Raw genomic sequence first — 25,009 nt, forward strand, 5'->3', positions numbered from 1 at the left:
TGCAGCACAGAGTAAAAAATACAATTAAAAAAACACCCAAAGGCTATCGAGAACCCAGCTCATGACTCCCAATTCTTGTGCTGCAGTTACTGGATCAACATTCTCTGCACCAATTAGTGACCGAAGATCCTTTCCACTGCCAATTCAGTTCAGCTTGGAGATTGGAATCCATTGTGGGGTGTTTAATTCTGCACTAGCTGAAAGAAAACTCCAGTTGGGGTTGCTAGGAGTACTTTCAAGCTGCTAACCAGGCATGTCCTTGTTCACATCCAAACTACTCTCAGTGGAAAATTTATTTTGAAGTAGTTTAGGACCATGGCACAAGGGGAGGACAATATTAATTTCAAAGCTAAACACAAAAGCCAATATAGGACAGAGTTGGCACCCTACCAAAGCACGGTTCTTGGAGATAAAAGATGCCCAGGAAGTCACTTTGTCAAACAAGGCAGGCATGTTTACACAAACGTGTGTGTGAAAAGTTCACACACAGAGCTATTAAAGGAGGGGTCCTTCTCCTGCTGCTTGTCCTAATCATGAGTACAAAGCCCTGCTCACACTGTGTATTGCTGAGGGTGGGGTATGGCAATACCCAATCCTCTCCCCATAATAACCTACAGAGACCCATTAAAGTCTTTTAAGCATAACATTCACTTTGGGGAGGGAAGATCGGAGACCTGTGGGGGCGTTCTTCCAGCAGCTCCATTTGTTACCAACTAAGCATATGTTGTTAAGTGGCCGATAGACTATTCCAAAGTACTATTATGACAGTAAAGCAATTTTGTTTATTAGCCCATAAAACTGAAAATCTAGTAGTTAAAAATTACCATTTAAAGTGCTGCAAAGTGGTGGCCACAAGCACTGGCAACTAAACATGACCATTTTCTCTTTCGAGAAGAAAACCCTTAATTTCCAGGGATTACCTGCTACCATCACAGACTCAGTGCAGCTCAAGAACGAGGGAACCGTGGGGTTCCAAAGAATGACAAAGCCAGGTATGCAAGATGCAGAAATCCGGTGCAAGCGTAACTGTGACTCCATCCTGTCTGCACACCATGTGCTCCTTCGGATGCAGTGTGCAAACAGCACTTTAACCTAATCACATTGAGACTCAGTTCAAGTATTTTACCTACAAGTCCACCTTCTTGATTGGTGGGGGGAGAACACACGTTGATCTTTGTTTCACCTTTTCCATCCAATACTCGCCAAACAGTAAGAGCCAGAACACAAACAATAATGTAACTCTCTTCCAAATTACCACTGAAACTCAGATGCAGGTGATAAAAACCTTCTGTACGTGGCCCAAATGCTTTGATCTGGCTCTTCAGGGCTGGGGTGGAGTAGTGAGAACTCTGACAGCTCACTAACATGTGCTCCAGAATCTAAGCTTCAATTTTGCAACAAGGGATGGATTCTGAGGCAAATTCCGCAGCCAAAATAGGGGCGTCCCCTTGAGGGAAGGGTTTGGCCCTGGGCTGCATTAGCAACACCAGTTCAAGCTGTTCAAGGCAATCTGTTAAAGCCATTGTGTACATCTGAGGTGCTAAGTAATTTGGCAGTCTTAGAGGGCAGAGTTCTGAAACAGTGGAGAGTGTTCCAGGGTATAATTGAAGGGCAGTATCAGCTGGGAGGGCCCAGCACTGAAATAGAAGGGTGTCATGAATGGCGGTTGAGATTGAGGTGCACATTAGAAAAACTATCTGGAAGCCAGGACTTGAACAGCGGGGATGCAGGGTTCAGATGCTTTGGAAGAAACATGCATGTGTCCCTCCTGCTACTACACACTTTCATAAGCACTAAAAGCCACATCAGCCTTTACAGATACTGACAGGTATTCTACACCCAATATTTCTGGGAACATTTTAGAAAACCTAACAACAAGCCAACGTTTTCTTGCCATTGAATAATACCATGGAAAAAGTTGCACTATCACTTCAAATGTTTCTACAGTATTGGAGATGTGAACAGTAGTGCCGGATTAAGTATGAGAGAACCAGGTGAGCCTGACTCAGCAAAATTATATTCCAAGATAATGGAAATCCAGAAAATGCATCCGAAGAAGTGGGCTGTAGCCCACGAAAGCTTATGCTCAAATAAATTTGTTAGTCTCTAAGGTGCCACAAGTCCTCCTGTTCTTTTTGCAGAAAAAGTGTGTTTGCTGCACACAAAATATGGCACTAAAATGTGACTTGACTGAAGCACATTTTTTTAAAAAATAACCTCCATTTTAATCAATCAGTAAAATGATTTTTGTACATTTAAGTGATTTGAGTAAAATTTGCCATTGAGCTAATTTTCTGCTGCAGAAGAATGTAAAAAAATTTGACCGAATCATCAAGAGTATGTTGTGCAAACATGTAGTAGGTGCACAAACATCCCAATCTACATATGAAGTATGCAAACATCCTGGTGTATGTGCACAATTTGAGTGCCAAAATTATGCCTGTATGGTGTGCATGCAGTTATGAAGACTGAGTTAAGGTTGTACCTAACTGAAGAGACTGGGAAGTTTATATTGTCAGTAACTGGAAGTTTATTCTGCAAAATTTAGACATATTTTTAAAAAAATCCCAAACAAGTTACAATTAGAAGTAAAAAACACAGCATTAAGCATCGGTTGATCAAATAATAAACAGAAGGCATAGAAAAGCAATTTTCATAAGCTAGCGATAACATACCTTTCCCAAAAGGCAAACAGCATACATCATCCACTTGTCACCAAGTATTGCACAATGCCAAAAAATAAATAAATACACACATTCTGATCTTAGAAAAAGTCAACTGAACATAAAAGGTCCTTCATACTTTATGTTATATGGCTTGATTAGAGCAGATTACATTCACTTCCCCCATTTTGTGTGACTGGCAAATGCCACAGTCTGATCTTTTCTCATTGTAGCCTTAGGCATTGATTTTATGTTCTCTTCAAAATTGTAGCAAACTATATTTTGCTTCAAACTTTCATAGGCTGGGCAGAGCTCATAGGGGGATGAGCCTGCATCCACTGAAGTCCCTGGCTAAATCTTCCACTGACTTCAGTAGAATCAGGATTGGGCTCGTTGAGCGGTTTTTGACAAGCATTTCTGTCCAAACAGCTTTATGTTTACTTTTTCAAAAGAGGGGGTTGGAGAAGGATACAGCTTGGGCTGAAGCAACTCAGGATCCCCCATATCACTCAGTCAGTGCAGCCTAGTCCAGATTTGGACTGCCTATTGGGAATGAGTAGAGAGTTCAGTCTCCACAGTTTGTTAGCAGACAGACTTAGAACTGAATAACAGAGCAAGGTAGTCTCATCTGCTCTAGTGGGTTTTGTATGCACACTGGACGGAGAGCAAATGCATTTCACTGACCAGCCGTCACATGGTCACTGCTGACCCAGTCTCACTTGAATCAGTGTTTTGGAGGTGAAGGACCATTAGTGATCTCCCTGGGCTTTCATCTTAAAACAGGCGCCTTTTTTTAACGCTTCAATTACAAACTTAATTACAAAGCATTTCTTCTTCCCCTTTTTTTCCTACTATTTCAGCACACTTTTTTGCATACGCAGAGACAATATGCATTATATGCTCATCCAACACAAGAGCCTAAAGATGAAAGGATACTGTTAAAGCACTGAGCCCTAAATAGTTTTTAATGACCAGCTGCAGACTAGTCAGGGCGAACTGAGGGCCAAATCTCTGGCATCCAATAAGGTGTACTCAGGTTTTAAGACACCCCAGCTTGCCCGGGGTTTGAAAGCCATGATATCTTCTGCTCTGCTTTTCTTGGTAGACTAAAAACAGTTCCTTGTTCTAGATTGCCAGGCATATGGACCTGCAGCTGATCCACTTTGTCCTCCCAAGGACAGAGTTACAGGGAGAATATCACCAGGGGCTGCATTTGGCTCTAGCCACATAGCAGCACACCTGCACTAGACTGTGACGTGTTTCCTCAGAGTGTAAGTGGGCCTGAACAGACCATGTTTGTAATGAACTTTGATGCCACTGTCCCAGCTGTGGTCTCTCTCAGAGCAGCACAGTTGCCCAATAGGCTTTGGAAAGTACAGAAGAACGCAATGGACACTTGTTTAAATGGACAGTTTGGCATGAGGAAAGTTCTGAGCAGCAAAATAGAGTGGCTGGCTGGGCAGAGATGTGAGGGCTAACTGTTTTTAGATGCCAGTTAAGCAGCTGAAACAAGTGAGGCACAGCTCACTGCTGAGCCCAACCGTAAGGTCTTAATCATTCCAATGAAATTCCACCACGGAGATGCCATCAGAACATGTCCCTCTGACCAAACTCACGTTAGAGGAAACGTGTGTGACAGTCTGCTCTAGTGGTGCAGAATCAGAGTTAGCCAGGGTTGAATGGACAGACTGCAGGCAGTTTCTCCTCTTCACCCCCAGCCTGCATGCCTGCTTTAACACAGGGGTTCTCAAACTTCATTGCACCCTGATTCCCTTCTGACAACAAAAATTACTATATGACCCCAGGGGGCGGGGGAACCGAAGCCTGACCCTGCCCAAGCCACCCAAGGGCTTCAGCAGCAGGCAGGGGGCCTGTAACCTGAGCCCCACCACCCAGGGCTGAAGCCCTTGGGCTTCGGGGCCAGATGGTGAGGCTAGGGCTTCAGCTTCAGTCCCAGACCCCAGCAAGTCTAAGCCAACCCTGGCGACCTCATTAAAACAGAGTTGCAACCCATTTTGGGGTTCCAACCCACATTTTGAGAACGACTGCAAGTTTAACGTACATTGGCTACAGGTTTATCTGGAAAGGAAATGTTCTGAAATTGGGAGAGGGGCGTCTTCATGCTTTGCTCTTTTCCTTCTGCCCCACATTCCTCAGTTCTTATACCCTGGGAGACAGGAAAGCAGTTAATTCCTGCAATGCTGCAGCACAGAACTGACCTTAGGGGCAGAGCATGAGAGAGCTACAGAGGCAAAGGAGCTACTGATTGCACAGGGCTAAACCGAAGGGAAGAACCCACCAAGATGTGTGTAAAGTAAAACAGAAGTGAGCACTGAACAGGATTTGGTCCCTGAATTAACTCTCCTCTTCAGTTTTATTTCCTTTAACTCATTCCTTCCATTTGCAGTTTCATTTTCTCCTAGATTAGGTAAAGAAACTTTTTTCAGTTCAATGGAAAAATGTTGGGGATTGCGCCTGCTAGGGAAAGGGACACAAACCCAACTCCTGCTCTCTGCATCTCAACCCTTCCCCCCGACTAAAGCGAGTCACCAGCAAGCTACGGCAAGCCAGCATTCAGAGCCTGTAGTGTTCCGTGTAACACCTGGTTAGTGGAGGAGAAAACTCATGTACTTTTAAAGGAGCACCCATGGTGCTTGCTTGCAGTGTCACTGTAGCCTTGTGGGTCACAGGATATGAGAGGAGGAGGGTGAGGTAATATTGTTTATTGGAGCAGCTTCTGTTGGTGGAAGGGATGAGCTTCAGAGCTACGTAGAGCTGCACTGAAAAGAGAGTTTGCACTTGATTGTGAACTGAAGATGCATTTCACAAGTGCCACCCTGAACTGTTTGAATGACCCACATCTCTACAAAGCAACAGCAGGGGACACCCAGTGGATTCCTTGTTCAGCAACTCCCTCCATTGGCCACTTTCTGTATTGCAGGGGATGGGGAGCTGCAACTCTGGTTGCTCTGTCGCCTGCTTACCTGAGCTCTCTCTGAGCCTAGAGGGCTGGATTCAGCTAGAAAGGGATGGCTCTTCTCCCCCACACAGCTACCACAGGGAGGGAAGGGAAAAGAGAAGCTGAGAACCAACAAGTTATTGCTATCCAATTCTCTACCCCGGGTAGGGGCAGAGTAGCCTCTAACTTGTGCCAGCCATCAAAGGTCCCCTGTGAGCCATGTCAGCCAGGGATTGCTGGAGCTCCCTGTGTTTTCCTCACCCTAGTCCTGAAAGCCAGCTACCCCAACTCTCTAAGATGAGGACTTAGCAGTGGCTAAGCATCTGAGTGGCACAAGGGGAAGCAGAACTAAGAAGACCTTTGACTTTTTTGAAAACATGCAGCCCTCAGGTGGATTTGGTTGGACATGGCTGCTGTAGGTGCAGCTTTGCTAAACAGGATGCTTAGGGCAAGCAAAACCCAACCACTGAATGGGATGTCTGTGCCCAGTGAAGTAAGCAACAATTAAATCCATATTTGAGCCACAAAATACATATACCTTATCAACACACGTTATTACAGAGCATAAACAGCCTTAACACGGATATGATACTTAAACGCGTACAGGGAAGGGGGAAGGTCAAAGGACTGCTAAAAATTTCTTGCCCTAATGCAAGAGGTCAGCTATTTGGATTTAAAGTAACAAGGCCCCTAGAAGGCATGTATATAGAGCTGTTTCATGTGACAGAGCAATTCCCTCACCAGCTGCTAGGGAGCCTTGCATCCAATGCATTGTATATAGCACCTCACCAGTGTCTTTCCCCATCCAAAGACAATGGGGTGGGCAGAGAAAAGGGCCGTATAAAAATGACTTTTGCCTGAATAAGGAAGTCTTCACATAGCCCTTTTTGCAGAACCATCATGTCCTATAACTATTAAAGGAAGATCCGTTACAGGAGATTTGGTGGGAATGAGCCAGTGTTCAAATGTTACATCACCAAACTACTGAGATCCACTCTTCCAGTGCAGCTCATGATGAGCATTCTTTGAAGACAGTCTCTGAAAGGAGCTTTTACATTTTTTTATGTTTTTTTTTAACATTTTCCAGTGACTCTCTTTAGTTGTTTTTACAACTCTCGGGGCGTGGGGTTACCAATGAGGACAGCATGTTCTTGGGGAGAGGTATAACCCCATATGAAGTGTAAAACTGTCAGAAGACTCGTCCAAATTCTCTTTGCCACCTTGGATAGTTTTTCCTTAAAATCTAGAAAGTCCCAAGACACTCCAAGAAAAAAAAAATGTCACAAAAGGCTGGGAGATTTCTCAGTGAAATGTTACTACAAAATGCACCAGAGCTAGGGGGCAGGGAGGGGGAAATCATCTGGCTTCCATCTATAAATAGTAAAAAAGATCCTTTAAAATGTCTGTATATATATATATTTTTCTATATATATCTGTACACATAACACACTAGAATATTCCATATTCCAATGATCTCAGGATTCAGCGACCTCGTGGAGGCACAGGTGGAGGAAAAAAGTTTTCGTTGCTTACAGGCCTGCAACAAGACACAGAAGCATATTAGAAACCCAAGAACAGGGGTTTGGAACAACATTCTATTTAGTGTAAGAATGAAATGTACTTGATATTTAAGTTTGCATAAGAAGGGCAGAGTCTTATGCATTTAAGTTTACATAAGAATGTGAGCAGGAACTGGCAATCAGTAATTCATCAACGGAGATGGGAACAGAACCCAAGAGTCCTGTGTAATGCTGGACAAATCACTTTAACCTCTCTGTCTTGGCTCCTTCATCTATAAATGGCTACAACAGTATAGTAGCTGCCTGCCTCACAGGGCTGTTGGAAGATTTAATGTCTGTAGAATTCTGTGTTATACTAACACTCTGAACTTGCAGAATCTTTCTTCTGAGTTTCTCAGAATGAGAGCAAGGGGAGGGATATAGCTGGTAGCTGCAAGCTTCAAAAGCTGATTCACACCTACTTTAGGGGGGTTAGTTATACAGTTGCAAGAGCCAAGGAAACATGGAATTTACTGCTTCTTGACATGGCTGGCAACTGTATCTGGACTTATGGTAACAGCTGGAGAAGTTTATTAATATCTGTAGTTATACAAGCTAGGGATTCTAAAGCCTGGATTACGCAGAGTGGCACTGGTTTAATTAAAGGGATTTTTTTTTAACTGAGTTTGCTGCAATGTTAAAACACACCTTTAGTAGTAAAGCTAGTGCAGCTTTAGGGCTGAGAAAAGTGTAAAAACAGATTGCCCAGTGGGAGGGAGTCCCCCCCCCCAACACCTATACAGCATTGCCTGTGAGCGTATTGTGAGGGATTCTTCTCCAAAGGATCATGTATTGAACCTTTGCCAAAGGCATGATACTGGATTAGACGGATCAATCTAATTCAGCATGGCAAACATCATGTTCCAGTAACACAGTACCTTTTAGCATGTAAGCCATACTAATAAGATTGCCAGTCAGGTTACTAACCAGGAAATTAATTCCACTAAGTACTATATGAGTGTAAAATGGATTCCAGAATTTACACAAGATTTGTTTATTTTGTTAACAGCCTTGCCATTCTGGTGAAAGGGATGTATGACATCTGCAGCCTTCTAGCTGTTTGCATTGTGCTACAAACACCAACCCCTCAGACACTTGTGTTCAAGCTCAAGTTACATGCTTTACCTGCTTGCACCTCGGGGAGGTATTCTCGGAGGCCTTTCAGGTAGTGTGAGGGGAAACCTCTCCACTTGCTGGGGTATTGGGCTGCGGCTTCTGGTAGCTTCCAGGATTTCATTATCCTACAAAAAGGAAAGACAGAAGGGGGAGTGAAGTTTTGCCAAAACATCCATAATACACTAGTATCTCAGATCCTCGTAAGGCTTTCCCTCAAATAAGCATATTTCCTTCAGTGTCATTATAGGAGCATAACCTCTTGGCTGGACAAGTCAGTGTATGAAGTGTATGAAGATTGATCCACTTACAGTATGACCAAGAATACAGTTAGATGAACTATGAATAATATCCTGCCCAGGAGGTGTGCCAGGGGCCTTGTGGAACAGATCATTAGGAAAGGCTCCTGCCTCAGAGAGATTGCAAATAGACTATATACATGAGGGGGAGACAGAAGGGGAGGAATTGGTCTACAGGGTTCTATACATAAAGCTATGAGGAGGCTCTTTAGCAACCACATTTTAAAGTCATTTGTTTCTTGTAAGTTTCACAGCAGAAGTAGGTTTTGTTTGATTTAAAGCATTTGGCTTTTTTGCCATTTATGCATTTTCAAGGGAAACATTTAAGAAGCCATTTAAAAACTAATGCAAAAACCAGGCCCAGGTTTGTCAACAGCCAGTATAGGATAAAGATTAAGGCTTACCTCGCTGTCTCCTTCCATCCCACTACTGACACTCAATGTACTTCGAGTACTCGATCGGTTACTGGCACTACCTAGTTAGAAGACAAGAGATGAGCACGTCATTAACTCTTGTCAATTTCTAAAGATATTAGCAACATAGAAGTCATTCTGAACTCCTATTTACCTCTTAATGCCTATTACTTAACATTCATTTTAATAAACTCACTTACTTTTTAATGCTTCCTTCACTCGCAATCATTTGCATTTCACTCAGCTTGGGCAGCAAAACCGGGCTCATTTACTTCACTTTGTTTTTAGCAAGTTTCTCATGCAAAGCACTGCATGTGCACTGGGGTTTCCAACACCCTATTTCATTGAAAGTTTGTGACTCTGACACTGGCTGATTTTTACGTTGGATACACACCTTATTTTCATGTGTATTTAAATTGACACTCCCATGGCAGTTCCATTAGTTACACTGACACAACAGTATCTAGAGGTCTGTGCAGTATTGGCATAACATGCTACAAGATTAGAAAGCTCAAGAATCTTTTTTAAACCAAATGGGGGTGTTTAGAGGTCCCCAAAGCCCCCATATTTAAACATAATGGCACTGGAGCCAGGGCTAGTCCGTTTGGCACAGGAGGAACTCCCAGCTTTTGGGGAGCTGCCCAGGCCCAGCTGGTATGAATGGATGGCACCTTCAGAGATCCCCACCCTCCCTCTCAACACAGTTCTGGGACAGCCAGCCCACTCTTTGAGGAACCAGGACCACAGGCAGATTATGCTGGGGTAAGCGGTAGCTGTCATAAACAGATAGCTAAGGGTTAATGTTTCTTTTACCTGTAAAGGGTTAACAAAGGGAACCAAACACCTGACCAGAGGACCAATCAGGAAACCGGATTTTTCAAAGCTCAGGGAAGGGAATGTTGGGTGTGTGTCCCCTTTGTCTGCTCTCTCTGTTCTCCGGTCTGTCTCTCAGCTATGAGAGGATCTTTCTATCTTCAAGCTTCTAATCTTCTGTTCCCAGTTATAAGTACAGTATAAGACAATAGGGCTTTATTGTTTTTTTGTATTTACATGTGTGTAGTTTGCTGGAATGTTAAATTGTATTTCTTTTGAATAAGGCTGTTTATTCATACATTTTCTTATAAGCAATAGCCCTGTGTATTGTCACCTTGATGCAGAGATCATGTTTATGTGTTTTTCTTTCTTTTTATATAAGCTTTCTTTTTAAGACCTGTTTGAGTTTTCTCTGGGTAGGCTAAGGAACGAAGGGAAGGAAATTCTCTTGTGTTAGATCTACGGAGGGTGAATCTGTGCACCTCAGGGGAAGAAAGGGGGAGGAGAGAGATACTTTAATCCTCGGTGCTTGTGTTTCAAGACTTTGAAGCTGTATCTTCCAGGGGAAGCCTGGGAGGGGGTAAAGAGGAGACAAAGGGGGAGGTTATTTCCCTTTGTTGTAAGACTCAGGGCATCTGAGTCTTGGGGGTCCCCCAGGGAACGTTTTGGGGAGACCCGAGGGAGTCAGGCCCTGGAAATTCCTGACTGGTGGCAGTGATATCAGATCTAAGCTAGTAATTAAGCTTAGAGGCTTCATGCTAGCTTCTCAGTTTATGAACGCTAAGGTTCAAATCTGAGTAGGAAGCTACGACAGTAGCTATTGGAGGAATCCCTATAAAATTGGTACCCTGCCTAACTCCCATCTCGTATAATGATCGATACACGAGTCATTGGCTAGCCCACCACAGTTGGCCTCCACCCCAGAGATGTGCCAGACATACCCTGCCAAGGTGACAGTGGCAACCTGCTGGGGCCCAGTTCTGCCTTCACAGGTAGCAAATAACCCCTGCTGATTTCTATCAGAGTTACTCCGCCTGCGGTGAAAATTAGGAGCTACATGCATCATTTGTATGAAATGGAGCAGATTACAAGCAAACTTCAATAACATATTCAAGTGTGTCTGAATCACTGAGGAGTCCAAGTCCCATTGGCTATCACTTCTGAAAGCGTGAGCCCTTATCTATAATAGCAGAGGGAATGGCCCATAGAGACTACTGGTGTTCGGTTCCCTGCATGCAATGTTCCTAGGCTCATCAAATCAAGTTGGTGCACTGCATGCTGGGAAATTAGGGATTGTAGCCAGGGGCCAATTTCCTTTCTATTTAAAGCAGCTGCTACTGAAGTCACTGGGAGGTGTGTTTTTGACTTCAATGGGAGCAGGATCAGCCTGACACATTCCGGGGCTAATGCTGCAGTGTTTGCCTTGGAGAGTTCTGAGAGCTAACTTTGCTCCTGCTGATTCCAAAGGCAGGCAGAGATGATGATTTCAGGCCAGCTTTCCTGTATGGGATGCCTGAGAAGCATGGCTTGCTTACTTGCAGTGCTAGAGGTGCTTTCTGTTTTCCACTCTCCTCGCTTTATCTCCTTTCTTGGTGGGAAAACATTTTTCCTGGGGCCAAATTCATAAATGCCACATTCCAGTTTCCCGGGAGCATTGTGAGACGGTCGTATAGGCACTGTGATTTCCAAGTCTAGAAGGGAAAATAGCCATGAACAAGTCAGTGGCAGCCTATCTCAGGTACTACAGGCTACTTATACATCCAAACAGAGGATTAAACATGAATTACTCAAGCACTGATTCCCACAGGGGCTTTGCTTCCATTGCTCAATTTCCATCAACATTCAGATGGACTGGGCAGATCGACCACACTGCTACTGCTTGCAAGGGGAAGGCCACAGGACTGAGTCATATTAATCTGGTTTAGTGCAAAGAGAGGACACTTATCCACAGCATCCCCATGGATGATTAGCAGACACAACCACTTCTGGGCTGGAGCAACATTTAGCATTACTATTCTCTATGCACAAAAGAAATGCACCCATTAGAATGGCTCAGTTAACACTTGGCTCCCCCAGCTCTCTTGCCCAGCTGTAGCAGTAGGTAGAGGAGCCGAAGAGCTGATGTTAAGGTTCTCATGCCCTATTCCGGACTGCCACTAATTTGCTGGGTGACCCTGGGCAAGTCAGCAAATCGCTCTGCTCAGGGACGGGATGTCATTGCTGCAGGCAGGAAGAGCTGAGGAGATGAAGGAGTCAGCACTTGTAAAGCTCTTAGCCCATGAGAAGCACAACAGGAATGGTGAGGGGTGGGTAGGCTAGAGGCTATGGGCCGTGTACATGCGTCTACCAATTCAGCTCCACTCCTGTTTGTCAGACAATCAACTTTTTACCATAGTTGGCCCTCCTGGTCTCCAAAATGGAACAGACAGAAGATCCAGGAGTCCAGATCCAGTAAGATCACACAGGGCAGCCAAGGCGCTGACCCAAATCTTTCCCTCACTCAAGCCAAGGGGGAACCATGCTGCCCAGCAGCTATGTGGCCCAACCTCAGAACAAGGAAGCCGGCAGGCAGAGGGGTTGCTGAGCACTAGGACAGCCTGAGTCTAAGGAGGAGGTGGTCAATGCACTGCACTAGCCTGGAGGTCAGTGGGTTTAGGCACCATTTAACTGAAGCCCCAAGAGCGCAAAGCCTTCCCCAGCCCCACTGAGCTGGGGTGGGTCTCTGCAGCCATCTGAGTCAGCTGCAGACATCTTGGAAGGGGCAACAGAGGGCTACCAGCTCTGGACCAGAATCTTCAGCCCAGGAGCACTTTGCTGCCCCATCCCTGCTGTTCCTCACACTGCCCTGGCAGCTCCAGGTGTGTGACTGTAGCAGCCTCTTGTAGGGGCAACATTTCTCCAGAAGGTCTATGGGGCAGGCAGTGTCAGCAGCCAGGCAGAGCTCTTTCAGGGACCCTGCAGATCCTTCCACACCAGCCTGACTGTCCAGAACCTTGGGCAGATCAGCACAGAGCTCCTCATCCACAGGAGTAAGGGGCCTACATGAAGGGGAAGGAATTGGCTCTGAACACTCAATCTTTAGAACGCTGGTAGCTTCCAGGGCAGCTGATTCTACCAGTCCTTAGTATGATCTCTCCTGCCCCCACGATATCTTGCATCAGGGAACAGTTACAGGACCAGGCGCTTGGCTCTTCAGCACAGTCTTTGATTCCTGGATCTCCAGGGGCTTCAATTTATGGCCTAAGGTTCACCCCTGGAGACAGGTAGCATCCTCATTTACAGACAGGAAAACTGAGGCACAGGCAGTTAAGTAGCTTGCCCATGTTTTAACTGCTGATATATCATACAGGTGTGTATTTTATGTGTATATATTACACACGGATGGGTATATTAATATATTACACAGAGTTAATAAAATACATGCAGACAAGTTCCAGCCTACAAAGGCCACGCAGATGAGTGTGGGATTGGCAGACACTCTGCAAGTGACCCCATTAGTAGCTTTGTTACTGAAGAGAGAGTTTGAGTAAATTTGTTACCTGAACGTTTTCCTGTTTTTTGCTTCTCAATTTGCCTCCGGGTGATGCTGTCTCGTAGCCGTTTCAGATTTTCCTAGAATGTCACAATAAATTCTTTTCAGTGTTTGGGATAAATGAACACATGCAGTTTTATGATAGCACCAAGAATGTACTCAGGCTAAATCTGTCTTCAAACTGCATCACCGGCAACAACATCTGTCTGGAGTTCAGTCTGTGCGACCAGGTTTTAATCTATTCCTGGGAGAAGTCCACATGGTGTGCGCATGGCTCTTCAGGAGCCAAGCGATTTGAAGATGCTCAGGGTATATGTTCTGAATCAGGCTCAGAGACCCACCAATATCTTGTGGAAAAGATCTGGAGAACATTCTGTCTGGAGAGGATTCTGCTGATCTTATATACCCTGGTTTCCTATATTTCTATTCCCCCTATTATGGACACCAGCACAGAAAGAGGATTTGTGCTGCTGCTCACTGCCCACCTGACGTCACCACCAGCCATTTCAATGGGGCAAGCAGGAGACGGTGAGTGCAGGAGGGGAATGGGCCGCCACACATCCCAATTTCTGAGGCTCAGTCCTGGTGGAATTCAAAACCTCCCTGCTGAAACAAGGGGGGAACGGCAGTCCAGAAACACAGGTGAGGCTGATGAGACATCCCCACAGCATGACAGTGCCTAGTGACGTTGCTGTCTTATGGGGATGCGGGTGTTGAACTGTGGAGAGAGGACAGTCTCAGATCACACAGCCTTAAAAAGAAGGCAACCCTATACAAGTGGAGACATAGCAGTTGCACCCGCTAGGCAACTGAGTTGAGTTTAAATTCAGAACAGCAACTATGCTCCACCCCAGGGAGAGAGGATAACAGGGTGGAAGGAGGAAGACCTGACCCTTAGGAGCTGTTCTTGTCTCCAAACATCTGCTGGAACGATGGCAGCTGGCACAGAACCTGCCCCCAGCAGGCCTTTAATCTAGGGAGAAGTGAGGGGTTCTCACAAGTCCCTCTGGATAAAGAAGACCCCCTCTGGGCAAGAATGAGGTGGAGGAAGTGGCTTACTTTTGTCCTGCCAGCACCCACAGGAGTCTCAATCGCCATCAGCCCCCCACAGCGCTCTCACGGATGCCAGAGCTGGCTCCGCTGCAGCACGAACGAGAGGCTATGCTAGGAGCTGGTGCCACATTTAAGGTGGGAATATGAAAAATGAAGACTTGGATGCTCATTTCTAGACCCCCACTACAAACTGCTGAGTGACAGTAACCCTATGACTCCCCCATGGACTAGTCACAAGTTAGGTGCTTTTTCGAAAAGCAGGTTCTCCTGAACACCCAGGAAGTCATCATTAGGAAGTCTCTGGAGGCCGTTAGGTGGGGGAAGCCTTCTCTTATTCTGGCTTGCAAAGTGCCAGGGGAAGATCATTCCCCCGTTTCAGCACAGCACAAGTGCTTGCAGCCGGTACGCTATTCCTGATCCGAGGTGGACAGGAACTGACAGCCTACAGGGATTAGGCACAAAGTCATAACCTTCTGACGGGTGTGGGGTAGCTTGTCTGATCTTAGTTGGGTGGGGCTCAGTCCAGTTCCTGGTAAGCAAGGATCCACATTATAAAAGTCACCCCCGCTGTCACTGGTCCCTCATTAGGCCATTTCAGAAGAGAGGCCAGTAATTGGGCAGGACTGGGGACCCCCACAGCGACAGCCAATCCAGCTCAGAGGTGAGACCTGCTGGTGGGGCAATTTCAGAGACACTAGCAATGCCGGCTGCATTGCACCTATTCTGTAAGCAGAGAATGGAATTCACCAGCCCCGAACTAGTTAAGAAGGTGTTTTTAACCGTGATAGATGCCTGTACCTGTTGGAACCGGAATGATTCCGATCTCTTCTTCTGGTTCAGTTGCCACTCCTTAAAATGGAGCACGGCTTCATCAACATTGAGTATCCCCATCTTGACTTGTTCCTGTAACGTAATTAACTGCCGCTGACCTGGGGTTTTCATCCCAGCGAATGGGTCGTATATGCTTGATTGTGACTGGTCCCTGACAAGCCTGACTGCAGGCTCTGAAAAGAGAAAGTTAAACATGTACAGATCTTGGGGTTGTTTTTTATACTCAGGGACACAGAGCTTAGCTGCCCCACACAATTATGTTACTGCAGGGGTATAGCAGAGATTCTTAACAGACAAATCAGGAAATGCCAGTGTCTGGTTCCAACAACCTAGATCTCCTGTCCCAAGTGCTTTCTGTGACATGCAGCTATTTAGTGGTATTCCCATAAAATCTAGAGGCCCTGGCCGAAATCAGGAGCCCTTGTTTGCAAACACATAGTAGAGACTGTCCCTATCCTTAACAGTTTAGAGTTTAAATAGATGGCACACAGGATATGAGGGGAAACTGAGGCACAAAGCAGGGCAGTGACTTGCCCAAAGTCTCCCAGCAAGTCCGTGGCAGAGTCAGATCTCCTGATACCCAGCCCAGTGACTAGGTAACTAGAATAAGCCGCTTCTCAACCACTAAGAGCACAGACCTGCCACTGCTAGCCTGAAGATCTCGAACATCATGGTTTACTGGATCCACCACTGAACTAAGACTCAGGCCTGAGTTTTAGTCTGAGCTCTGCCACTGGCCTTCCAAGGTGACCTGGACAAGACACTTCCTCTCTGCCTCAGTTTCCCCATATATAAAATGAGAATAAGTATACTGACCTTCTTTGTAAAGCATTCTAAGAACACTCGATGAAAAGCCACCATGACAGAGCCATGTATGACTATTAAGGCCTCAATTTTGAAATCCAGGAAATTGTGGGTGGCTCAGGAACTATCAGGGTCAGACCCCTGAGGTGTGGGTAAAACACTAGCAGCATCATGTAATGAACACTGTATATCTAATGGGACAAACCCTGAATACAGGGTTTGGCTGCTAGGAAAACACCAGCTCTATAAATGGAGCATCCTTCCCCGACTTGGGGCAGGCCAACTTCACTTTTCACTGAAAAAGCTGGATTATTTTCTGTTTACACTTCTCTGTTTTCACTGATTATAACAGTGATAGTGACCCCTGAGTCTGACACTTCCTGACAGCTAGTGAGTGGCAACTGATAAAGCTGCTTGTTAACTACTGGGAAACCACACCCTGTCTTAAGACACTCCCCTGAATGCCTAAGATGACTTTAGTCTAAAAGCAACAAAATGAACTATTGACTTATGGCCCAACAAACAATCATACCAGTACTGACATGCCTCATTGGCGACAAATACAGCCCCACTCCTATTACCAGCATAGAGGGGTGAATAAACCACCTCCCAGTGACAAGCCATAAACAAAGCAAATAGCTAGTCTTGCAGTCACAAAGCTAGGATCCTCCCTGGCACTCTGTCCTAGGGAGCCAAAAGACCGATGGGTGAGGCGTCATGCGAGCACTAGTGGAGCTGGTCAGCTGACTGGCACATACACACACTTCATTCACATTAAATTAGCTTGCCAGCTTTCCTCTTGCATTATTGGAGAGTTTTCTGAAACAGACACCTGACTTACCTTTCTTAACCTTCCCTGCAGAGACATACAGATTCCCAGGTCTTTCACGAGCTTTCCCTGCAAATACTATAAAACAGGTATTCCTTAGACACCTCACCACATCACAGACAGGACAGAAATGGTAAGTTTATACACAGGAAATCCAGCAAACCCACTGAAGTCAAGGGAGAAAATAAGACAAGGGACAGCATGGTAGAAATACCCTTCCCATGGACAGAATCCAACCATGCCTAACACAGGACTGAATACACTTTTCCAGAGATGTTTTCATGTCAGGCCTGCTGCTGGATGCCCCTTTAGATGAAGCTCCAGAATTTGATTATAATTTGTTTTTTAAAGAATTGCAGTGTGTGTATTTATACAAAACATTATGATGGAGCATTCCAAAGCTGCCTAGAAGATAATTGCACAACTCGCTTTAATTTCAATGGAGATTGTGCATCTAAGCCCCCTAGGTAGCTTTGAAAATTTCCGCCATAATGGATGGTTTTGTCTACATAAGAATGGCCGTACTGGGTTGGACCAATGGTTCTTACATAGACAAAATCACTTACATTTTGTCTTACCTTTTCAGCGCAACTGAAATAAAATTATTTTCATGGTAGGGAGTGTTATCTAGTAGTTAGAGAAAGGGACTGGAGTCAGGACTACCAGGCTCTATTTCCAGCTCTACGGATTCAGTGACACCTTTACATAGTTTCTGTGCCTGAATTTGCCCATCAGCACAACAGCCATGCCATTATCTACTTTGTAACTTTAGGCACTTCCCAACAAAACTGGGTCTGTCCAGAGCAGACCATAGCTGATCCTGGCTTTGAAAGCCTGCAGTCCAACTGTTTACACTCAAGCCAAGACCTCAGGATGCAAACACCAGTGTTTTGGGAGAGGGAAGAAGGGTGAAATCCAGATCTGGATCCCAGCAGGAGGCCCATCTCTTAAGGAATGAACCAAGAAGCTAAAGGTGAATAATCTAAACCTCTGCGGATTTTGGAAGCCAGATGAGGATTCTGATCAAGGTCTGGGAGGTGGGCCCATCACTGTCCCACTTCTACAACAGGTACTCCATGCAGTGTCTGCTCGGCTCTGTACTGCTGGGCACAGAAATACAGATGGTTCTGGTACAGGACTCACCTTTGGAAATGTATAGCTCCTTGTCTTGATGAAGGGAACTGGAGTCAGGCCTTGGAACAGGAACTGGAGGTCTGTTGACCATTTCCTGAGGGAAGTCATCCTGCTCCACAGTGTAGTAAAGTTCATCCTCACTGCACTGCTGGTAGGGATCATCCTCTGAATCTGGCACATCTTTGCTACTGCCTAGAAAGCAACTAAAGTCAGTGAGACACCAAGCCACCCAAAGCTGCGCTGCCATCTGCACTGTAGCTCTCATCAATCACACAGCACACTGTGCCTGATGACGTTGGCCATAATTGAATGGAAATAGACACTCTATTTTTAAAGTGGTTCTTAAGTGCCTAGGATAGTTCTTTATCTGGTCACCAATGTTTAGTAGTGGGTTAAGTGCCTGAAGCAGGTACCACCTTGTTTGGTGCGGGTGTTTTCAACAGTGCCTGTTCTTCCTGGATCATGAAGGACCGTGGTGAAAAGCTGTAGGGCTGTTAAAAATTTAGGATGTTAACAGTGTTTGTTGCTTATATTAGTCATCTGCCATCTACTGGATCCCAGCTGCTAGTGAACCTATCACAGCGCTGGGTTTCAAAGTCCAGCATCTTGGCGGGGTCAGTATATTTACCAGCTGCTGAAACTGACCAAAAGTTGTGTTATCTGAGGAGTATTATTCCTTTCTCTGCTGCAGCCACTGGCTTCTGCCAGGCGGAATACTGACCAAGAGGACTATGGGTCTCTTTTGATAGAAAGTAATTCCTGTGTTCCTGTCTGCGTATTCACTAATTGGAATGCTGACGTCTTGGTGTGAGAGCTGCACCAAATAATATAATAAATAATTGGAGATATACCAATCTCCTAGAACTGGAAGGGACCTTGAAAGGTCATTGAATCCAGCCCCCTGCCTTCACTAGCAGGACCTATTTTTGCCCCAGATCCCTAAGTGGGCCCCTCAAGGATTGAACTCACAACCCTGGGTTTAAGCAGGCCAGTGCTCAAACCACTGAGCTATCCCTCCCCCCTGGATCCTCTCAGTGGAAGAAACCCACTCTGGTACTCACATGTGGCCCACCCTGAGCACCTCGCTATCTTTAACCTATTTATCCTCAGCACCCCAGTGAGGTAGGGGAGCGCCATTGTCCCCAGGGGGGACTGAGGCTCAGAGAGGTTTAAATGACTCACACAAGGTCACAGCATGGAACTGAACCTGGGTTTCCTAAGGCCCAGGCCCTAGTCACTGGGTCACCCCTCCCCCTGCAGTGAGGCAGGTGACCCAGGGCTACTCTGCATGGCTGGCAAGGGCAGGGGAATGCGCAGAGCAGCTGGGGGATTAGTGTTAGCAGGGGCAGTTCAGTCTTGTTCTGCATCTGAGCTGGGGACGTGGGGAAGCAGAAGAGGAGCCACCAGGAATCTGAAGAGGCAAGAGGCAGTAAGGGCTGGGGACTCTGAGCATGTCAGGGCAGGTGGCGGCACAGAGCTGAGGGCTGACTTGAGTTGGAGAATGCAGAGGGGCAGGGATCAGAGCCGGAAGCCAGGTAGGCAACAGCAGAGGGGCATTTGCATTTAGCCAGGGCATCCCAGAAGGCAGCAAATCAGGTTTTCCACTTGGGATTTGTTCCTTCCAGCCATGCAGTAAGAATCACATTTTCATACTGGCATGAAATCCACAGGCCCACTGTGGCCTGGCCAACCCACATTCATTTAATCCTCCTGACTTCACCTAATGGCCAGTTCTTCCACTAGACCCACGCGCCCTCACGAAGGCTCAGAGCAGCACAGGCAGGTACCAGCCTGCGGCAGGCTTTCCCAAAGCAGCACTCACGCCTAGTCTATGCTTATAAGATTTTCCGGTATAGCTCTCCTGACAAAACCCACCTAGTGCAGACCCAGCTTATACCAGCAAAAAGTTGTGTTTGCTAGTATAGCTTAGCACACCTTGTTTTGCTTGCCAAACAATATAAATTCTACCAACAAAAATGCTGGTATAAGCCCTGGCCTCAGACACCTGAAAGCAACAGCACCTGGTTCACCCAAGCAACTCTCCCAATACTTCCTAGCTGATCAGTAGCACAGTCTCCTGAAAATGATCCCTTGCCATCAACCGGAGACTAGCAGCAGAGAGTGATTAAGATTCTTAGTGGCTGGAATTCTAAGAGGTCCTCATAGCTGCATGGCTGTTAATTATCTGGCCTGCACAAGCAAAGAGTAAGAGGAATCCAACCTCACACAGTTTTATTTCTCCTTACTAGGCCGCTATTTTCCACAGCAGTCTTTTTGCCTACACATCACCAGCTTCCTGTGGTATGGAAAAATGCCCCAGCTTTCCATAATTAAGGTTTAAGATAGCCTCCCCGTACAGGCTGGAATTTGAACAAACACCCTACTAACTTCATCAAGCTATGTGAAATGTTTTACCCAAGGGCCAATCTTGGATGTTCAGCATTTGGTACAAGCAGGATAAGCCGTATTAGAGGCAGTGTTGCCAAAACATGGTTTTAGCATGAGTGTCAAAGCATGTGGTGTTGGGCAATCAAGAACCTCTGCTTTCATTTAAATAAAAAGCCAGCTGCTAGCCCTTGTAGTTCTGGAGAAAAGCGTGAAAACCTGACCTGAGCATACAGTAAAGGTCCACAAAGCAGAAAGCAAAGAAAAATCCCTCAGTCTCATGATCTTTGATCACTTATGGCTGCCCACACTGGAGACAATGGGGTTCAAGAGAAGAACTGTTCTCAGTTCTGAAAGTTAATATTTGCCTCCTCCTCTCCCCAAAGAAACTTGTTCTATGGATGCCAATTTTGTCATTAGGTTGTCTGGCCCAGGAGGTGTGTACAGTCAAATCTACTGACTTCAGTGACAAGAAATGTTTGATTGTTACCTCTTAACCCAACAGAAACACATCTAGCAGAGAGAGCTGGATTAGATTCCTTCTTGTGCAGCCACAGGATTGTTCACTAAATTCTATGAGTTGCACCTACAGAGAGTGCGCTTGCACAGCATCACTAAAGGCCTAGTTTGACTTGCAGAAATTTGGGCTTGTCGACACAAACATCTAGTTCTCGGCAAGCTGGGGTGTGAATCTACTCCACGCTAGCCTGCCATGGACTAACTGTCTGCGTGGACACTGCTGATGCATTTGTTAAAGGACTCTGATCTAGTCTTTTTTGAAATGGGACTAGATTAAATGTGCATTAACAGTTTGTTAATGTGTCCATGTGGACAGCTGGTCTGTGGCAGGTTAGTGCAGAGTACATTCACACCCCTGCTTGCCACAAACTAATTGTCAGCGTAGACAGACCCTTAGTTGCTGGTGATGTGAGAGAGGGATATAATCCAGACTGGCTCTCAGGGCCTAGGCAGAGTTCGCAGGGATGCTAGTTAGGAAAACCTGAGCATGTCTGATACAAAACCTAGTGCCCCATTATGCCATTTCCACAGAGTAGAACCCCTTCTGGAGCATTGTACTTGCAGAAACCAACTGGGCCAAAGCCTTCAATACAGGTACCTCAATTAAGCACCTAGCAGAGGTCTGGTCTGAGAGATTCTGGGCACCATCCTTTCCCACTGAAATCAATGCAGAGGCCACATCCCTATCTACACAATCAGGTAGCTGAAGATAATAATTAGCCACCTCTTAGTCAGAACTCAAACTCCTCCCCCAGGCAGATCTGCACTCGGGCACCTTCAGGGGGGCTGATGTCTTCTTAACATGGAGACAGAAGGCCACAGAAAGATGAGTGTATACAGGAGAACCTCCCTGTCTGAATATTCATGTCACCTAATAAGGTGGGAGCGGATAGAACCAGAACTGGATCTTACTCTGAGTTAAAACACAAATCGAGCTGGTTGTGTGACTATGCAGATATGTGAATCACCTTCCTTGCCGTACTGAACACTTTGCAGCAGATGGGGAAAATACCCAGTGCAGTGGACCTGTTCACCTTGAGCACTGGGGATTTGCTTCTATCCTTACAGAGCAGGACAAAATCTCAAACAGAATTTATTTTAATTAACCCTAAACCACCCACCCTCCACCGCTTCCACTCTCCACCCCCACCCCTGCAGCTCTCACCTTCTAAAAATTTGCGGATCATAGAGTCTTTTATATTCAGAGAAAGCTGATCTCTAGCGACTGGAGCTTTGGGTTTTGACTGAAGCATCTCGACATCTGGAAAAACAATTGGGAAGAGTAATCCGTTAACTATGTCTTCAACCACACCGTGTTTTCCATTAGCTGTTCACAAATCCAATATGATTAGCAGACCTGAGATCTCTGAAACATCCAGGCCCACTGACCAGTCACTCAACTTTAGGATGGACAATTTGGACAATTCCAAGCACAAGTATTTGCCTCAAGAGATGATTGTGGGGCTAAGTCCCAGTAAGACTGGTGAGAGTTCCATGCCTACTTTGAAAGGAGAATGTACTGCATTGTATCCAGTCTAAAACCAAGTCTACACTACAGGGACTCTAGCACCATAGCTACATGGTGTAGACCCAGCCTGTGGCAATGGAAGGGGTTTTTCCATCACTGTAGGAACACCACCTCCCCGAGCAACTGTAGCTAGCACAACGGAAGTTAGGTCAGCACAGCTATTGTGCTCCAGGGTGTGGATTTTTCACACCTCTAAGCACCGTAGCTATGACAACCTCCTTCTTCAGTACGAACGAAACCTAATACCTAGCACTGGAACAGTAGAGCAGTAACACTACAATTACATCTACATTTTAACCCTGTCTTTATTTGCCCATAACTTCCCAACACTTTCACCTTTCAGACTGAAATTTCCAGGTGTTGTCCCTGTCTGGAGGAGACTAGTATATAGAAAAGTTCAGCTGTTTAACATGAAGGCAGATATGCTATTCCCACCAAATAAGTTTTTCGTGATGCTCTGAAGCTGAAAAGCTGGAGAGGAAATTAAGATTGTAAGCTGTTTAGGATAGATAGAGACTGTCTTTACTACAAATCTATACAGCAGTTAGTACAATGGACCCCCAGTGTGGTTGGAGCCTCTAGCTGCTAGCAAACCTGCAGGGGATGGGGGCAGTGCCAGGGAGTAAGGAACTAGAGGGTCCCTGAGCTGGAACCTGGAGTAAGGGTGGATCCGGGTTCTCTTGCCAGCCACTGAGGAAGTGGCACTCTGCGGCAGTGATTGGGAAGACTGCCCAGGATTGCTGAAGGAAGGGGAAAACATGTAGTGTGACCTGGCTGGGAAGCCAAGTCACAAAGAGGCAGCAGCAACTCATAGAGCAAGAGTGGGGCTTCTGACCCAGAGAGAGAGGTGGAGACATGGTGTGCAACCATGGGAAGGGTGTTGACCTTGCACGCTATACCCCTGAGCAGAGGAGGAGGCGCCATCCTAGCAGGGAGCAGAGCACCCTGCCACAGACCCCTATTTAAGGAAGCATGTGAGCACATTCTTCTGGGCTTTGTTGATCAGGGATGAACTTTAAGAATGTTAAGCAAGTGCTTTAACTATTAGAAGTCCCATCTGTGGAAATGCATGTTTTGGTCAAGGTTGGTTTTACTGTGGCCAAGTTATAAGCCACTGGAAGTCGCTATGCTCAGTACGGTTTGCACAGGGTTTCTGCTAAGTTCCTCAAGTGCGCAGCTAAGGAAGGCCATTGCTGTACAGGCAGAGGCAAACAACAGAGCTGAGTAGTGGAGAGTTCAGTGAAGGCGCCAGCAGGGCGTTGAGGATTAGCTACTGTTTGGAAGACACTTTGGGCTGCTCAGCTGGAGTTGGCTAACCACGTGCAATGTTTCAGCATTAGAGGGCACGTCTTTGTACAGAAACTTCTCATTTTTATCCAAGTAATCAATAATTAACAGACTGGTATTTACAACTTATACAATCAGGCATGACTCAAGCCACTGATGTATGGATTTCGGAGTGGAGCAGACAGGGTTGGGAGTCCAAAATTCCTTTCCTTCTCTGCATAGAAAACAAAGAGACAGTCTCATGTTTCCCTTTTTTTTCAGTGCTCTGCAGAATCATTAGACCAGAACAGTAACAGGAAGTTGGGGAGTTTTCTATTGCGTAGCCAAATCTTTTCACCACGTAGTGTCAACTACCGCAGATAGCTACTGCATAAGAAGGCTACTGCTTTTCTGGGTAAAATCGATCTATCTAGCCAATAAGTTGTCAATCTATTTCAGGCAGAGAAAATCTTATACCAAGGGATCACTGTTACACTTGATTAGTGAGTGACCCATGGCAGAGACCAGATCCGCTTTATGGGACATTAGCCAGGATTAGTTAACAACTCACTAATCCCACCAACTGCCTGTAGGGTATGTGTGCCATTTATGGGGTTTTCTTTTTTTTCCTTTCCCAGGAGAAGGCCAAGCTGGTTTTGCCAAAGAAGAGTGAAAACTATAACAGGGATCCCAAACTTTGCCCAGCTCGGAGCCACACTGGAAACTTGCCAGGAGTCATAGGACAATACCCAACTGGTATGAAATACAGCAGCTTACATATTAGACACTGCTGTACTGCAGACTCCAAATGGACAACAATAAGAGGCCGAAACACCAGAGGTAGGTTATCCTCATGCACTGTCCCAAATACCTGACTCTGTAGGAGGATGAGCTAGAAGTATAAATAAAATATCAAGTGTGTGACATTACTCAGTGAAAGTAGGCGAAGAGGTTAGTGGCAGATCACAGGGAACTGCAGACACTGACTCGGCGGGAGAGAGATTAGCCTCCCGGATGTAGGCAGGATTTTAGGCTTGCCTGACAGGCAATTACCACATCACTGTCTCCTGGCACACAGATCTCCCTTGTATACAGATGACACCTATTAATGTCCTACCCGTGTCACCAGATCGAGCTGAAGTCTTGGACATCCCCCAGATTATCTATTCCCCTTACCTCATCAGAAACGAGACTCTGAGGCAGGGATTAGGGGGAAAAGAGTCACCCATAAAGTCTGGGCCTCACAGCCAGGTGCCCAGCAATAGTTTGCAAGTGACCCCAGGTTTGCTTGAGCTAATCAGGGGACCTA

The 25,009-nt window shown here is 45.9% G+C and overlaps 1 protein-coding gene across 2 annotated transcripts in view; it reads right to left on the reverse strand.

Moving 5' to 3' along the window:
- Positions 1–2,506: 2,506 nt before the first annotated feature.
- PIK3AP1 (phosphoinositide-3-kinase adaptor protein 1) overlaps positions 2,507–25,009 on the reverse strand; it is a 79,493-nt gene continuing 56,990 nt past the window's right edge. Inside the window, exons 9-17 of one of the 2 annotated variants that reach the window (XM_032778205.2) lie at positions 22,072–22,167; positions 18,012–18,194; positions 16,881–16,946; positions 15,203–15,408; positions 13,359–13,431; positions 11,355–11,510; positions 8,998–9,068; positions 8,307–8,422; positions 2,507–7,159 (exon numbers count right to left, since the gene is read on the reverse strand). In XM_032778205.2, coding sequence (XP_032634096.1) covers positions 7,105–7,159; positions 8,307–8,422; positions 8,998–9,068; positions 11,355–11,510; positions 13,359–13,431; positions 15,203–15,408; positions 16,881–16,946; positions 18,012–18,194; positions 22,072–22,167 — 1,022 coding nt within the window. In that variant the 3' untranslated portion in view covers positions 2,507–7,104. The remainder of the gene's footprint in view (positions 7,160–8,306; positions 8,423–8,997; positions 9,069–11,354; positions 11,511–13,358; positions 13,432–15,202; positions 15,409–16,880; positions 16,947–18,011; positions 18,195–22,071; positions 22,168–25,009) is intronic. The other variant, XM_032778206.2, reaches the window with a different exon arrangement.

The sequence above is a fragment of the Chelonoidis abingdonii genome, chromosome 16, assembly GCF_003597395.2.
Source record: "Chelonoidis abingdonii isolate Lonesome George chromosome 16, CheloAbing_2.0, whole genome shotgun sequence".
NCBI lineage: Eukaryota > Metazoa > Chordata > Testudines > Testudinidae > Chelonoidis > Chelonoidis abingdonii.